The 17,468-nt window shown below is 43.3% G+C and overlaps 2 protein-coding genes across 5 annotated transcripts in view; one reads left to right on the forward strand and one right to left on the reverse strand.

The window, feature by feature from the left end:
- Positions 1–17,468, reverse strand: part of clcn2a (chloride channel, voltage-sensitive 2a) — a 35,284-nt gene that overhangs the window by 6,172 nt on the left and 11,644 nt on the right. For 2 of the 4 annotated variants that reach the window (XM_047342141.1, XM_035169226.2), the window contains exons 2-17: positions 13,641–13,812; positions 9,340–9,471; positions 8,394–8,522; positions 7,893–8,026; positions 7,452–7,541; positions 5,882–5,905; positions 4,578–4,656; positions 3,966–4,091; positions 3,106–3,190; positions 2,634–2,735; positions 2,336–2,420; positions 1,851–2,006; positions 1,699–1,768; positions 1,079–1,189; positions 512–725; positions 195–328 (exon numbers count right to left, since the gene is read on the reverse strand). In XM_047342141.1, coding sequence (XP_047198097.1) covers positions 195–328; positions 512–725; positions 1,079–1,189; positions 1,699–1,768; positions 1,851–2,006; positions 2,336–2,420; positions 2,634–2,735; positions 3,106–3,190; positions 3,966–4,091; positions 4,578–4,656; positions 5,882–5,905; positions 7,452–7,541; positions 7,893–8,026; positions 8,394–8,522; positions 9,340–9,471; positions 13,641–13,812 — 1,843 coding nt within the window. Of the gene's footprint in view, positions 1–194; positions 329–511; positions 726–1,078; positions 1,190–1,698; positions 1,769–1,850; positions 2,007–2,335; positions 2,439–2,633; positions 2,736–3,105; positions 3,191–3,965; positions 4,092–4,577; positions 4,657–5,881; positions 5,906–7,451; positions 7,542–7,892; positions 8,027–8,393; positions 8,523–9,339; positions 9,472–13,640; positions 13,813–17,468 lie in introns of all 4 variants that reach the window. The other 2 variants (XM_047342140.1, XM_047342139.1) reach the window with 1 other exon arrangement.
- Positions 14,103–16,708, forward strand: LOC118117183 (zona pellucida sperm-binding protein 4). Its single transcript, XM_035169228.2, has 8 exons — positions 14,103–14,427; positions 14,522–14,709; positions 15,263–15,360; positions 15,431–15,588; positions 15,669–15,861; positions 15,952–16,099; positions 16,187–16,262; positions 16,556–16,708. The coding sequence occupies exons 1-8, from the start codon at positions 14,139–14,141 to the stop codon at positions 16,651–16,653; spliced, it is 1,248 nt and encodes a 415-aa protein (XP_035025119.1). The 5' UTR covers positions 14,103–14,138; the 3' UTR covers positions 16,654–16,708.

The raw sequence follows: 17,468 nt of genomic DNA on the forward strand, positions 1-17,468 counted from the left end.
ACAGGGATTTGCTCCCAATCTGCCTCATGAACATCAGTGGATAAGACCCCTTCGTCTCACAGGCGGTAAATGAGGTCGGGGTCGTGGTTCTGTGCGGGGCAGTGTCACGTCCGTCCACACCAAACTCAGAAAAACTATTTCTTTATTGAACTGGTTTTATTTTTGCATTGTTGAAATATTGTTCATGCACTTACCTCTGCTTTCAACCAGGGCCAGTGTTTTGAGTTGACCTGTCAGCAGCATCTCCTGCAGGTCCCGATAGCAGGAGTTCAGAGTGATGAAGCGCACGTCCCTGACCATGATGTCCTCCACACGGATATTATATTTCCTGAGACATAGTTTCAGGGGAAGGAGATGGAGGTCAAGTGATGAGAAGGGGGAGCAAGTGGAAACAAGAGAGGGAAGAAAATGAAAGGCCAGATAGGTAGAAATATGGAAACCAAATCGCTGGGAAAAGAATAAATCTGCCCTGAGCCTTCAAACAAGACACACACTGGACACGACGACTCACTCGTGATGTCCCATGCCCAGCTCGGGCAGATAAGGAAGTTTCTTGATGCGGATGATGGAGTCGTACAGAGATGGTTGGAGCGACTGGGCCACGGCGTTGGCCAGAATGACGGCGATCATCACAGGCAGGATGTGGGAGATCTGACCGGTCAGCTCAAACACTATGACCGCTGTGGATACAGTGTGGGTGACTGCTCCAGACAGCGCTGCAGCACCTGTGTAGGAGGGAAGTGAGTCTTTTCTGTCTTCTGCAGAACGTCATTCTCATTCATAACATTTAACTCCATCCTTTCACACTAGCCAGTGAGTCACGGCCGCGGCAATTTTGTTCTGAACGATTTTCTGTTTAACTTCAGTCAAAAATGGAATGTTCAATCTAAGTGGAATCAATTTTCATCAGTCACATTCTATAAGCTGGTATGAGGTGATAAAAATGGCCGCAGCGATTTCCATCACAGTAGAGAGGAAGAGTGAAAAGTGGTGGGAACATTGGTTATGAAGGTAAATTAGGGACGAAATGGTGGATTTAAGTACAGTGTGCAAAGAAAACTGATTTAGAGCAACTCACCAACTACAGCATAACCGCCAGGCACTATGGGATACACGCTGCCGTCAGCATGTATGCCATCAGGAAACATGGTTGCCATGATCTCTCCAACAAGTCTGCCAAACGCTGCCCCTGTCCGTCACACATTGACACGGCAAGAAATCTTTATCAGGGCTCTGATCATTTCATAATGTTTTATTTTATTCAATTTTCGCATCTGTAAGAATTTAACTGTTATATTTCTGCCCTAATGTTGTGTTTGCCTTCGATTCTTCATTTTTATTTGGTAATTGAAATGTGCTCAGTCAAATTTGGTTTATTATTATTTCAGATAAGATAATCCTTTATTAGTCCAGGGGTATTTGCTGTGTTGCAGCAGCAAAGAGGACAGTCCAATAATTAGACACCAGTAAAAGTGATAAAAAGTAAACATACAATATAAATACAAGGAATAATAACATGATAAATAGAATAGGAATAATTTAAACAGAATACATACAGTGTGAGCAGAATGTTCTAGAATATTTACTATTGAATTTCACCTATAGGAATGAGTATTGCACAGTAAAAAATAACGAGTGAGATTTAAGGGGTTCTACCAGCCGCAAGAGAAACCAATAGAAACAGAGATTTTTATTCACCAATAAGAAAAACTGGCATGAAGGCCCCACATGGAACAGGCATGGTGGTGGCCACAGCTGACATCCAGAACTGAGACAGGCAGAGAAGAAAGTTTGTTTGAGAAATCCTCAAATCGTAATCATCCAACAGCTACATGTGCCAGACGGCCTACCTTCATGATGATGAAGAGGACTAGTGTGACGAAGACGTTGACCTGCGGGTGTTTCCAGGCGTGGTGGTGGCTGATGTAGTCGAACTCTTCGGCCACGCCCTGACGGCACCACGTGCGGTTGTCGAACAGCGCCACCAGAGACTCGTGCTGCGTCAGCTGACAGGTCAACATGAGGAAAAAACGTTTCTGAATGCTTGTTTGTTACATCCTCACACGTTAGAATCCGGGATATTTTAGCTTAATTTCTGGATAGTGGGAGAAAGTCGAGATGTCTTCATAAACATATGTTAATCTCCAGGATCTGCACACACTCTGCAGAGCACATCGTCTTAATTATAATAACCCATCATAAAACATGACAGCTTTGGGAGCAGGAACAAAAAACTGACCCACAACCTGACACTGACTCCCTTCATTTAAAGTTATCATCAATCATTTAGCAACAATAGAGACATACTCTCAGGAGTGTGAAAGTATGTTCTCACCTGTCCAGCCATGAACTGCCCGAAGCCTGGAGGGAACGTGAGTGTGGAGATGAGCAGGGTGACGAGTGCAGGATACACCAGACGCCTGACAGGAAGAGAGGGACTGCAGGGTCATTAATGGGTGCGCTTGTCACTCTGTGTGTGCATGCTTGATTTCTGCTTGGTGAGGAGGAAGAGGCTATACATAGCTCCCTGTGATGTGGATGAGTTTTAGCCAAGACTTTACTGTGCGGAGGTCAATCTTATCTAAGTGGTAGGGAAGTGTAAAGGATCACAACATGAGGGATCAGATACTCACTTCCTCAGCAAGAACTTGTTAATGGTCTTCTGTTTCCTCATGCACTCTACAATCAGCCGGTTCAGGTAGACAAACAGAGCACCTCCAAAACCACAGGCAATCCTACAAACAGAAAGAGACACTCCTGTTGGGTCTGTTTAACGTGAAGCAAACCCAGAGAGTCCTGGGCTGAAATACAGATTCAGCTTTGACTCATCTGAGACAGGAAGCCAACCAATGTTTACTTGTTTGTTTAATCTATTAAAGCATTTTGGCATCAAACACATCAAAAATGCCGCATGGTGATCTGTAAACAGGCTCCACCTCTAATCAGTAGAGTAAAAACATCATCGGATAAAAATCACCCTTCAGCCTCTCAATAGGAACTTGTGATGGTGAGGCTGAACAAGAGATCAGATTCCCTCCTTTACCGAGGCGCCAAACTGCTCTTGGATCAGTTTAACGTTGTGTCAGACGAGACAAACACACTCACCCAAGGATGGCGAACGCTGGCAGCTCCTGAAGGTCGAACGGGAAGTCCAGACGGAAGCGGGTCTTGAAGAGAGCGGTGATGGTCTCTGAGGAAAAGGAAGATTAGGCCTCATTCACCAACCGTTCTTAAGAGGATGTTTGTATGAAGTTTCTCACATTCACCAATGTTTTCTTATCTGGGATTAGTTCTTAGGTAAGAACAGAATCTAAGCACACTCAGGGGGACACACATTTGACAACTGACAAGCTCATGCAAAATAATCCCCTATTGTGTTTTCTTGAATTTCACAGTTGTATAACAGGATTTAAATTTCTATCATATTTTTCTGGTGTGTGGTTCTTTAAAGCTTATAATTAATCTCAAGAAAGATTTTTTTTTACCTATGCTTATCAGGAATAACTGTACGCGCTTTCAATTTACGAAGACAATGGGATTTATCAATATAAGAACACAGGTGCGATTGACAATTCTGTCATGAGTCTGACGTACAACTTCTTAACTATCTTAAGGAGAAGTTTAAGAAAGAACCTAAGGTGATATTGGTTAATGAGGCTCATTGTTCTGACTCTGTGGAGAATGTGTGGCAATATGAAATGTAAGCGACATATAATAGAACAGAATACTGTGACGTTAAGGGAATTAACGATATTGACTCTTGTCCCATGTGTCCCAAGTGTGATAAAAATATGATTTTCCTTTTTGCAATATTTCCTAAATTGTTTTGGAACTAAATATGAGATCGTTACTATCATTGTTTCAGTCAACAGAAAACACACACGGTGACACAGGTAAAGTCACAATCATAACAATACGTCATTAAAAAGTTGAATAAACACAGCTGATATTGTCCCTTGTTTTACCTTCCTCCTGATTCCACACGGCCAGCACTCTGAAGATGAAGGCACTGAAGGTGGCAGCGAAGAAGCCCCTCCAGTAGTTCCTCACGGCGAAAAACGTTGATGTTACCTCAATACTGAACAGCACCCCTGCAACTCAGAAACACAACTGTTCAATCCCACAGGAAAACTGTTTCTAGAGAACAATTTAAATCACATGTCCTTAAAAACATCACTGTAGAGCATAATGGTTGAAAACTATATAAAGCGTCTGAACACCACTACCACAGGGACCCGTTACACATTGTCCCATTATTTTCACACTGTCATTTGATTCATTCTCATTATAAAAACATTGATTATATTCAAGATACCTTGATGTGGACTTAGTTGAAATCTCTGATCCTCTAAAACTATGGGAAACTATGGGAATCTTTGACCTCAATATTCATGTACAATGTAACGTCAATCTGACCAATAGTGGTTGACACACAGTATGTTGCTCTGAATCAGTTAGACTGAGGCACTGATGAAGACTGGCACCCCCTGGTGCTCGTAGGGTAAATATTCTCCTCATCTAATTAGCTCCCATAATTAGATACCGTTCAATCAGTGGCAGTGGCCATGTCGTCTTACCTCCAATAGGGGCAGCGAAGCAGCAGCCCACACCCACTGCACAGGCAGCCGAGAGCATCTCTGTGTTCCTCAACTCGTTCTGTCCAAACACAGACAGACACACACATACAGAGAGAATAGAGCGATGCATAACAAACGCACACACACGAACACACTCTTGTTCTCTATCTAAGTAAGGACACTCACCCTGCCCCTTCCTCTAACCTTTACAACTAAATGTCTAAACCTAGACCATGTCCTGATAATGTAATAAATTATAAATGATTTGTCGATGTTGTAAATTGATTACCCCACAAATGCATACACAAAAACATATATTTAAACACACCACTTTTATGATATTTCAATAACCCCAGTGTTTGTTTTAATCTTCATCTGGTTTTACACAATATAACTTATTTTCATTTAAAGTTCATATATATACTTATGTCACGTGCTCTTCTTTGATTCAAATAAAACTAAATGTACTTCTTTGAATTTCATTTATTTTTGCTGTTATTCATCGTCATGTTAATATACCTAATTTAACAGCCTGGGAAGAGGCCATGGGGGTCGGGAGAGTTTTGCATAAGAAGCCAAACTCTGCCGCTCCGTCTGTGGTCTTTTAAGTCTTCCCTTATTTAATTATATTATTAACTTGTTTATTTATTCTTCTAACGTTGGGATTTAAGTAATTAATTTTGGTTTTAATGAGGGGCTTTTTTTAATGTCTTTTAGCACTTACGGTCCTCGTGTGCCTGTGCCCCCCCCACAGCACTGTGATAGGGTGCTGCGTTCTAACCCTTAAACTAATCTAAACCTAATTCAAACCCTCAACCAGCCTCCTTTGAAAACATGAAAAAAAAATGTCCTGACTGTCCAAAAATGTCCTCACTCTGTAGGGTTTAGGCTCAAAATGGTCCTCAGAAAGTTATAAGTACATGTGCACACACACACAAATGTATTCCGACAGGTATGTATGTGCAAATGCCACAGACACACAACACACAACAGTCAAGGTCACAGATCTTTTCACCTTCGATGAGGTCACACATGTGAACGGGTGAACAGTGTAATATGGGAGGCCGTGATTGAAAACACAGATTGAGTGTTCATTCATGGAATCATGGAATGAGATGTTTGCACTGAAGCGAAGGCAACACAGATCGATGCCTCGCTGCGACGGTTCACTGAACAGAATCAAAACACAGCGCGGACAAATGGAAAGGCATCAGTTTCTCTCAGCCGATCTGAAATGGGCAGCGTGGATTATTAATGCTGATGGAATTGACAATAAAGAAACTGTCTGATTCATGCAGTCGTACCTTGCTTCCCTCAAAGGGCTCTTCCTTTAGCAGTAAAATTGAAACACAAAAAAAGAGAGATATGTGTGAGTGCCATCTGTGCGAGTGGAGAGGTTACCTTGTTTTTTTTTTTCATTCATCCTCCTCCTGGAAGCCATCCAGCTCATTATTCAAACTGCACAAAATCAAACAAGCAGCGAATGAGCTTCGGCAAACACAGTCTTAATTCCACAGTGCACAGAATGAACATGTTCCCAGGCTGATTATATTTAATGGCGGTCGTCGACCCCTGGACGATTAGGAGTCTTTCTATCTGTGCTGACGTGTGTTTTTCCTGCTCCAAGTCTCTGAAGTGTGTTTGCCTCCGTTATTGATGGTGGTGCCGTAGAGGAGAACTGACAGACATACAGCACGTAGGCCAGTGCAGGAAGAGACAGGAGGCCGGGCTGAGGGTTTCACATGAGTGGAGGCGAGAGTGTGTCCTGGAGAGTCCAAGGAACGTCAGAGATTTTTCATAGTCCAGCTATGTTCTTTCGTTGTCTTTCTTGCATACGTATGAGGACTAAAGTACAAGCATACGACTGTTTTCATGCTGCTTTTACCGTATTCATGTACGTGTTTATATTTTTACACTTTTACATATCTACCTTTGACTGAAAAGAGAAGCATCTTACGATTTCATTGTACCTGAGTAGAATGATAATCCAGACCTTTCTGATCCTGATAAAAATGAAGAAAATCTTTCTTGAATTTGAAAGAAATCTTGATGATCATATTTAGGGAACTGATATCTATGAGTTTTATGTAATTTGGTGCAGATCCAAATAAAAGTCCAGATCTAGCAGATTGTTGTGTTTTCATTCCTTTTTGTCGTTGCATGGTAATTAATAGGACTAGAAACCTGTAACTAGCAACGTATACTGAGCTAACATAACGTGGCCTTGCCCTACTTGGTGGAGGTACAGTATGTGCTCTCCCTCATTCTAGGGTTAAAACTAGAAAACAGCCCTGACATAGATCTTAGAAATATTCTCATCTACATAAATCAACACTAAGATTTCCTCTCATTCCTTAATAAAAACAATTGTGTTTTTGGAAGCCATCATTTGTCCTGATGATCACAGAAGCTCCGAGCAATAGAAAGGTCTCCAAGTTGATCCTCAAATTATTGATGGCTAATGAAGTGGTCCTTAACCATCAACTGGTCCAGCTCAGCAGGTCAATGACCAACACTTCAGACTGCAGCTGTACTGATGAACTGAGGCTGTTTGTGAAAAATGAGCACTGGTCCTGAAAACAACGAGAAACAACCTCTGACATTGATGTGAGGTAGGATAAATTTCCAAACTTAAAAACAAGTTCAAATAATTAATGCCATTAACAATTATGACTTAATCACCATTGACTTTAGTTATAATGCACAAGTAAATGAGCCATAATATTCATAATAAAAATCAATGCGGTTTACATTAAAAAAGAAAGATTATTGATTTCATCATTTATCTGAGAGAGAACACTAAGTTGCATCAGTGAAGCTCAGTAACTCAAACAAGTTGGATGTGTGTGTGAAAGTCCATTAAAAGGTGGTTACCATTTTAAACATGTAAATCCCTCCGAAAAGAGCGGCCATGAATTTGCTGAGGAGAGCTGCGCACAGGCTGGCGACATGAACGAAGGGTCCCTGAGAGGGAGGACGGGAGAGAGATCGGAGTGTTAGCAGACAGGATATGACTGAAGGCACATTTTAGCGCTAAGTGAAGCTCAAGTTCAGCGGCGTTATTCCAAACCTATGAGAGATTAAACCCTGCTCAGTCAGTACCAACGAATTTACTATGCTCCCAAATGGGAAATGCAAGCAGTAAATCACTTTTTTATTTTTGCCGCCACGCCTTTAACGATGCAAGGAGATTTTTATTACCTCCTGATAGGAAACTTCCAAAACTGTCAAGCTATCTGTCTTGTGTAATTTGTGCAGCCAAGAGGACTGTGGAGATATCGGAGGAGATTAAAGACAAAAACTAAAACCGTCTACCTCCTTCCCCAGTGGCATCCCGCTGCCCAGGGCGCAGGTCAGGCCGATGACTTTGGCCACAAATGTCTTAAAGGTCAGATACTCCTTCAGGACCACCCCCCTCAGTATCGTCTTCATCTCAGGAATGCCTGAACCTGCGAGAGGAAGAAACAAAGGAGATGCCAGGCGCGATGATGGAGTGGGGAGAAAAGAGGAGTTGAAAGAGAGCAATTACAGAGAGAGAGGGATGAGTAGAATAAATGAAGAGCAGGAGGGGGGTGTGCGGGGAATAGCTGATTGATATTCATGCAGGTTTCTGTATGCACATCTCATCAGAGGTATATTTTATGGATTTGCTGCATACGTGACCCCGAACAAATGTACAGCTCATGTCCTTGGAAGCCTTATGGTGCATTGTAGGACCAATTACATTATTCAAATATGGATATGTGACCAGGAATTAGAGATGTGTATACATACGTTTGTGCATATATAGTTTGTGTCTGTGTGTCTGCGTCTTACCCACAGCCTGAGGCGCCAGGATCTGTGTGAATCCCGCGGAGAAAGTGATGAGCACTACAGGGTAGGTGACCCAGGCGATGTATTGCAGAAGCATGTTACTGTCCAGTCCACCATACATCCACTTCTGTGCTGCACATACACAAACATACGTCACTTCCTCACAGGACAATGCAGCAGAAAACTCAACAATTTAATGACTAATTCCCTCGTTTGTCGTGATTTATGTCGTGAACAGATTCAGGTGATTTTTCTCCCATCACTTCTTTGTACTTCAATCTCTGTCTCAATCTCTGCTTTATTTGTTCCATCCCGATTCAGTATTTGGTCAATTCCAGGAATTTCTGCCTATCCGTATGTGGCTCACATACTTTGAGAACCGTTCATTTTATATGCTTCACACCTGGCATGTGTATAGTTAAGATTTGGACACGTGAAACATTCAATATTAATACAATTAGAATAAACAGGTGACCAGCGCTCTGTAGCAGCGGTGGTTGGGATTCATCAGTGCAAGTGACGTCCGAACTCGCCGCTCAGATGCTGCAGGTCACTGTTACTGTTTCAGAAAGAAAGCTGAGCTGAGTCTGTATTTGTAGAAATGTACAATTTAAGTAAAATTAGCTTTTAAAACCAAAAATCTCAGCATAGAGATAATTGATTATCAGTGCTGAAATTGTATTTATTGATATAGTTTTTGAATTTATTGATTGCATTATTGTTCAATATCTATACAAGTCAGATGCAGTATGCCAGTCATACGATGCATGTCAGTGCCTCTTAGATGTTAATTTTAAAACATGGCCTCTCATGGATAAATACTTGGTTCTTTCACAACTCTATTGCCTCTGTGAGAACAGTCCTTAACTCAGACCATCTGTCTCACTAATGCCTCCTTCGCTCGCTCTCGCTATCTCTCCCTCATTCTGGCTCCCTGTCTCTCTCCTACCGTCTTGGCAGAAGGCGATGGCGTAGTCCATGACCCAGCTGACCAGAGCCATGAGCAGCCCCAGCAGAATGAGGAAGATCCAGTCCTCCCCCACCCGCGAGATCAGGAACTTCTGGCAGCGAGACGCACACACTGAGGACACGAAGACAAGAAAGAGGAGCAGAAGGAAAGCAAAGGATTGGACATGAATTTTGGACAAATTAACACAATGAGCCTTAGATTTACCAGTTGTGAATAAAGTCCTGGTAAATACACAAGGAGGCCAGAGAAGGTTATTATGTGGTGAATATGATGCGAGGAGCATCACTTTATCTTCATCCACCTCAAATATGAGAATATGGAGACAAACATAGCTGGGTCACAGTTATAAATGATACTCTTACATTACAATCCATAACTCTGAGTTGGGTCAGCTAAAAGAAGCATCACTGGACTCATTTCTTCCCTCCTGTCTGCGGACACTGCCAAACTGCCTGGAATTCACTTCAATATCCAGAGCAGTCATAGATGTGTCCGTCCCCAGAGAAGCTAAAAAATGTGCTACTAACACATTTGCCAGATCCATATTTCATAAAAACTCAACAGTTTTTTTTTATCGTCCTGCTTGGAACTAATTTGTGTTCGTCATGGAGAAAACTGTCAACTGGGTAAGGGGGCAGGAAAATAGAGAGACAGAGGACGACGAATCAGGCGGACTCTGCTGGCTAAAGGATAAATATTGTATAACATTTTATCTCTGTAAACAAATTCCATATTCTACAAGTACTGTGAGTTTTACCAGGGTGGCCAAAGCCAGATATAGATTCTCTTGTGCCACAGAACTCCAATACATTCAAAGTGAGCCACACAGAGGTCAAGAGGTCAAGGTTGAGTCGCCATTTCCACAAGGCATTCTTGAGATATCGTGTTCACGAGAATGGGACAGACAACACAAAAACAAAAGGCCTCCGGTCACTGGCTATCGCCGGAGCAGAGACGTAAGAACAGATGATGCAGCTTTTCTGCAGGATTCAGGTTCCGGGGGAATGCTGGGTCTCTAGAGGGAGCTGGGGCAAAACTGCCGGGCCACCTGCTGGATGGCAAGGTGCCACCAGAGAACACGCACATGCTGACAAACCACTCACACAGGGGACACAGTTTAAAACAAAATTAATCTATCTGTTTAAATGACACCAAAAGCCTTTATGTTTATTTATAAGTTCACTGGACATTCCCATGTGAGAGAGGCTGGGAAAAGTCGCATTTCATCACACACACACACACACACACACACACACACACACACACACACACACACACACACACACACACACACACACACACACACACACACACACACACACACACACACACACACACACACACACACACACACACTTTATCTGGCACCTTGCGTACTTCCGTGTGCATCTTGGCTCGAGCTCACATCCGCAGGCTCAGTGGCTTTCGCAGATGATCCCATAATGAAATCACACTCAATGCCAGACATTCTCTCCACCTCTGCTCGCCCCGCATTGTATCACCTGACAAACATAACATGTGATGGTGCGAGTGACTGGTAGACAAGAGAACGGCGTAACGTCAGCTATGAGCGCCCAGAGAGACTCTCTTCATGAGCCAAAACAAGCACAAGTGAGGCAGCGGCAGTTTTTAAGTTTGCAGATCTCAGTCACGACCGGCAGCGGAGCCTTTAGCTGCATGTGTAGGCTGCCGTGTTTGAACGCTGCAGCTTCAATTGCTGATGTGAACTGAGGCACATACTCGTAGTCCATCACCCACAGAGATGCTGTTCCCACACACTGATACACAAGAGGAAAACACTAAAACTCCCACTTCCACCAAATCTAAAGGTTCTCTCCTCACACATTACCTAACACAAACAGCGGAAAGCACAACCTGTCCGGCCTGAGTGTCTATCTGAAGACGGGTCTAAAAATATAAACACCTCTTGATCTACGAGCGCACACAGCAGGCAGACAGCGAGCAGCACACACATCACTCTGGCTGGCTCCTGATCTGAGAGTGATTGTTTTAAATGGCTGCCATTACAGCCCGCCAGCGAGCGAGGCTGACCTGATATAGTGTAGCGTTCACCTGTGGTGCAGTCGAGCTTTAATCAGATCACCAGTAACAAGGGCAGGGAGGCAGAGACGGAGCCTGGGAAACAGCCACACTTACTCACTTGTGGGAAAACAAACACTCTGCCTGTCTCTCCCTTATCCCTTTGTCACTTTCTCAGAAGTGCTTAATGTATTGATTTGTATATTTAAAGAGATACTGCACACTTAAGCTCTAAACTGAATTTCTAACTTTCTCTCTCTCTCTATGTCATTACATCATTTTTATACATTTGAAAAGGTAAACACTCAAACCCAAAGGTGGGCAGCCCCCTGCCACCATCGACTGCTCGTGAGTGGGCACGTCAGCCAAAACTTGGGGGTGAAGTTACACTTTAAGGGCTCGGTTCAACCAAATCTGATGGTGCAACTAAGAATTGATCCTGCTGTGAGTTACTTTCTCAATTAATCAATTAATAATGTTGTCCATTACAGGGGGTTTTGTTTCACCCCTAAGAGGGAATCAAGAATACTGCTACTTCAATTCCTAGAATTTAGGAGATGTAAACAGGAAGTATCATTTTGCAGTGGATTCAGTGAGATACACTGTGGGCTACAACCATAGACTGTATATAGAAATGGATGTAGACTCTGGGTCCAGAAAGTGAAGCCCATGCAAAAGTGCCTGAAACCTGTATTCTCTTGAAAGTCCAGCAGAGGGTGACTCCACTGATTGCAAAAGAAATGCATTTCTATAGGAGAGACGGACCCTATACTTCTCGCTTGATTTAAAAAGTCAGTAAACATTTCCCCAAGGAGTTTCAATTCTTTATCAATACAGCATGATTTTCATTTAGTAAATGATGGGCCAATTTAGAGTCAGACAGATGCAGCATCATGTGCATTGGGGCTTGGATACTATGAGCGACAACTGTGCCATCCAACGGGTGCAGACAGCAGGTGTAGGTGTGTAGGTGTGTAGGTGTGTAGGTGTGTAGGTGTGTAGGTGGGTGTGCAGTGTCCTCGAGCTCTCAACCAGGCCCCACTACCCACTCCTCAAAATATGGTGACTTGATGGCAGTGGACAAAATGCCAACCTCGAGGCTTGAGCCTAAATTTGTTTATACTATTGCACCTTTAGCAGTATGCTGAATTACTTACTACGGACAACCATCACTGGATTACTTTGATGGAGGAGAAGACTAAAAAACGTAATAATAAATAATAATAAGTCCTGGTCTTTTTGATTTTTAAGTAGATTTATCATCTTAAATCTGAAAGAAAGAAAATATATTTTTTTAGGTACTTTCGATAAGCTGATCGATTTAACAATTAATGGATGAAACAATTCAGCTCAAACCAAACTCCAACACATTTTCTTACTCTGCTCTAGTCCTCTATAGCCAGGCAGTAATTTGGGTTTAATGAATCAGGTTTTCATTTCCATTAATACCTTTCTTCCACATCAGTTCAGTGGAAGTGAGGGGGATTTAATATGCGTAACTAACAGCATTGAAAATTGACATTGAAAAATATTAAAAACAATGTCTGTTTTTACCATTATTATAACTCATCCCCAGAGCTCACTGTGAATTGTTTTTATTTCTATAATGTGCATTAATGAAGGTTATGAAGGTCAAAGTGTGAATAAAAATAAAGTAATGGTGGATGTGCACACACACGCACACAGTCACAATCCTTCACTCCATTAATATCGAGTGCATCAGTCTCAAGTGGAACTCTGCTCCGGTGCCACTCCCTTATCTGCAGTCGTCATCTGGGAAGACTAGACATAAAATTATCTGACAGTTCCGATCAGAGTTCTGCTCACACAAACAAAAAATACACTCAGAGCCAGGCAAACATCTCTGCACACACACACACACACACACACAGGCATGCATACAATGAGCTATTGGCAGCCAGCAGAGGGGGCTGTCTTTGTCTGACATTGAGACAGCCCTGTTGGCTGGAGGTCATTGATCAGTCACATTTAATCCTGCTCACATCCCCTCCTGCTCCCGTGTGTCTCTCTGCTGTACTTCAGAGAGGCAGTGTTTACACAACTTTAACACTTGCTGTAGCGCTGCAGTCTGCTGCTACAGGGCTACACACACACCAGATTTGTTTACATGCATTAAACACAGCTTTGGTCTCACCCTCAGGACACGTCTGTGCACTACACCACCTGCACCCTGCAAGTACACTCTAAAGATGTGGGGTTGTTACATGAGCATCACTTACACTTGCACTTAGCACAGGGGTCTTTCTCATAATCCAGCAGATCTGCAGCACGACTGCGAACACTGGTGTTCCTCCGCAGTCCTTTTCCATCCCGCACTCCTCCTCCATCCCGCAGGCGGGCCGCTTCCTCCTTGGCATACACACCCAGCTCCTGGGTGTACCGCCCATACATCTGTGTAAATGAAAAGCAGAATTAAAGAAATGAGGTAGAAATACAGGTACAGCGGGTGGGAGGCAGCAGAAGAAATAATGCAGCAGGTTTGTGTTGGGTCAAGGTAAGGACAGTCAGCTTCTGTAAACACAGCTTTGACTCAACAGTCTTTTCTCAGACAGATGAGCAGACAACGAGTTGCACCTGTCAGCCCACAGCTGATTAACTCTACAGGGCTGCCACACGATTGGCTCCTAATGACGAGAGGTAGCAAACCTCACTCATCAGTCAGGTATAAAGCCTGTGTCTGAGCCACATGTGTTGTCGCAGTTCTGGTCAATACCAACATGGCGCTTTTCAAGAGTCTGGTCGGTGTCTCGGTGGTCGTATTTGTTGTTTTGGTTTGTGATGTTACTGCCCAGCGTTACTGGACACCACTTCAGCAGGAACAGCAGTCTCATTTTCCGTCTCTGCTGCCTCAGCAGCAGCAGAAGGTTCCTCTTGCTGCTCCCTCTGAGAAGTGCCAGGTGGAGGACAGGGAGAAGATTCAGTGCGGGACTCCAGACATCGAAGCCACGCAGTGTGAAAACATAAACTGCTGCTTTAATGGACAGCAGTGCTACTATGGGAAAGCAGGTATGTGGTTTCTTGTACTTCTTATACAACCACGGCATGGTGAGATAAAAAACAAACTAACAGAAAAAACGTGGATCTTATTTCCCTCTCCCAGTGACCGTGCAGTGCACCAGAGATGGTCAGTTTGTGGTGGTGGTGGCTCGAGATGCCACTTTGCCTCACATAGATGTGGATTCAATCAGCCTGCTGGAAGATAACGACCCATCCTGTAGCCCTGTCGACTTCACTGTTGCCTTTGCCATATTCCAGTTCCCTATGACTGCATGTGGTACTACAATCAAGGTGTGTGTGTGTGTGAAGAAGTCTTTGGGTTATTGATGTGATGCCATGGCCTAATGTTTTAGGGATGCAACAGATTATTTCCTAAAGACTCTCAGTGGTGGTTCTACTTCTAAGATCCTGCACATTAAATATAATTTTGTTTGACTAACTTGAAACCACACTCTGTAAAGTGCATACTGTTGCCAAGTCCCAACAGTCCCCTTAAATTCAGCCAAGCTGCATCAGATTGCATGCTCAAAGACCCAGACGATATCAAAGACCCATGAATTATTCCTTGAGAAATTTGTGAATCTTGGATGCCATCAAAGTGAGAAATTATGCCTTAACCAATGTTTTGTGGCAATCTGAAGTTTTTGCATAAGTCAACTGACAGACCAGCCAAAGGGTGGAAACAACCTGAAGGTAGTAAAACTGGAGTGGAACCTTCATCGTAAATGTGTTCCATTAAATGCAAAAAGTAGAAAAATTTATCTTTACTTGATAAATGACTCAAACGACTGATCTTAAAGTTGTTTTATTTGCCTACCTTGCTACACTTCTCTGTCCACTGCAGGAAGAAGATGACTATGTGGTGTATGAGAACCACATGTCGTCTTCATATGAAGTGGGAGTTGGCCCCAGGGGCTCGATCACCAGGGACAGTCACTTCGAGTGAGTTCACGTAAATTCTGTTTCTTTGGTTTTCTGAGATGTTGGGTAATTGCTCACACTGTCCCAACAGGTTGTTGTTCCAGTGTCGCTACTCTGGCACAGCTGTGGAGGCTCTTGTCATGGAGGTGAATGATATTCCTCCGCCTATGCCAGTGGCTGCTGCTGGACCCCTCAGAGTGGAGCTCAGGCTGGGTAACGGACAGTGTTACTCAAAGGGATGTGTGGAGGGTGAGTGGTAGAGCTTTAGAACACCTGCGGCAGAAATTGTTTTTTGTGTTTTTATAATAAAACTAAGCTTATGTTTCCAGATGAGGCGGCATATACATCATTCTACACTGCAGCAGACTATCCCATCACTAAGGTGCTGAAGGAATCTGTGTACGTCGAGGTGCACATCCTGGAGAGGGCCGACCCAAACATCATCTTGAACCTGGAGCACTGCTGGGCCACCTCCACCTCTAATCCTGACAGTCTGCCACAATGGGACCTTCTGACTAGCGGGTATATTAAAACGCCTACAAATGAGTATTTTAATAAACTTTCACCAACTTGGTTTTTGTGTTTTTTAACATGAGATCATCTTTGCTCAAGGTGTCCCTACAATGATGACCGTTACTTGACCAAACTGGTGCCTGTGGACAGCTCCTCTGGGCTTCAATACCCATCACACCACAAACGTTTCATCATGCAGATGTTCGCATTCGTGGACCAGAACAGCTATATCCCACAGAGAGACACGGTACAGTTGAGCTTATTAACCTTAATCAAACTATACAGTAAACGCAAGGTTTCTTGCTTTAAATATGCTACATTGAATGCTTTTCAGGTCTTCATCCACTGTGCATCGTCAGTGTGTTATCCCAGCAGCACCGAGTCTTGTGAACAGTCATGCCACCGGCAACGTGAGTAACTCCTCATGGGACAAACTCAGTAATTGGCTTTTCAATCCAGTAAAAGCAGCTTCAGCAAAATACAGATTTAACCTTTGGTGGGTAGAGGAGAAATTGTTATTGGATCAAGAGTCAATTCTGCAGATACAGAATTGCTATTGAGTGGAAAGCAAATCTGTGCTGAAACCAGAATGTTTGACATGTTTGCTCTCAGACTTCACTCAACAATAAAATGTATCTTAAGCACAATTGCAAAACTACACAAATCCAAAGTGACAGATGCAATTTCCTTTCTGCTCTTACAGGGAGAGCTGTGGTGAGCAAAGTTTCCTCAGACCAGAGGGCTGTCGTCTCGAGCGGAGGGGTGATTCTGACCGAGGAGGCAAACCTGCACCAAATCTAAGATGACGTCCACTAGTGTCCATGACTTTTTAATAAAAGCTTGTTTGAAGCACGTACAACTGGCTTGTGTCTGAATGGTACTTGAAGGTCACTATACATTTTTGCTGAGGCAGCACCACCACTCAACTTTGAGAAGTACCACGTTTCATTATAATTGGATGCACTGCTTTCCGTTTGTACTTGGCAGAAATGTGTAATGGAAAAAATATTACATTGGTTAATCCTGGTTATTGGCAGAGAATTGGAAGCCTGCTACTTGAGAGATGACCGCAACAACAGCTTTACAGCACTGCTGTGGCAGGAACATGATTCAGACTGTAGTTTTCCTCCCTGACATGCTCTCTCAGCACACCACATTAAGATGAGCGTCACGATTCCTCGAGACTCGCTACTCGTCTGCTTCCTGTTCTCTCTCTCACTTTGCTTTTTTGATAAACGTCCCTCTAGGTTTCCCTGTAGATGCTACAACTTGCAATATCTCTGCTTTGTGCATCACCTCCCTTTTTGTCCCCCCACCCCCTCGTGTTCATTGACATGGGCCTCACGACTCCTCCAGACTCGCTCTTTCTGCTCGCATGAACAGGAGGTGCAGAGGAAAAGCGGCGCTACTATTTCGGTTTGGTTCTCAGTGACGGTTTAATAAAATAAAAACATGAGGTTTTGTGATAATGACATTAAAGCAGCCGCACTACCTCAGTCTGAGCAACACTAGATCTCTCAGGGATCTGCCAGTAGATGTGTGGACACTGGTAAACATGTCAGGAGTGACATGTAAACAGGTTTTGCCACTGTTTTGAAAAAGCTGTCAAAGTAAAA

The sequence above is a fragment of the Hippoglossus stenolepis genome, chromosome 11 (assembly GCF_022539355.2).
Source record: "Hippoglossus stenolepis isolate QCI-W04-F060 chromosome 11, HSTE1.2, whole genome shotgun sequence".
Lineage (NCBI taxonomy): Eukaryota > Metazoa > Chordata > Actinopteri > Pleuronectiformes > Pleuronectidae > Hippoglossus > Hippoglossus stenolepis.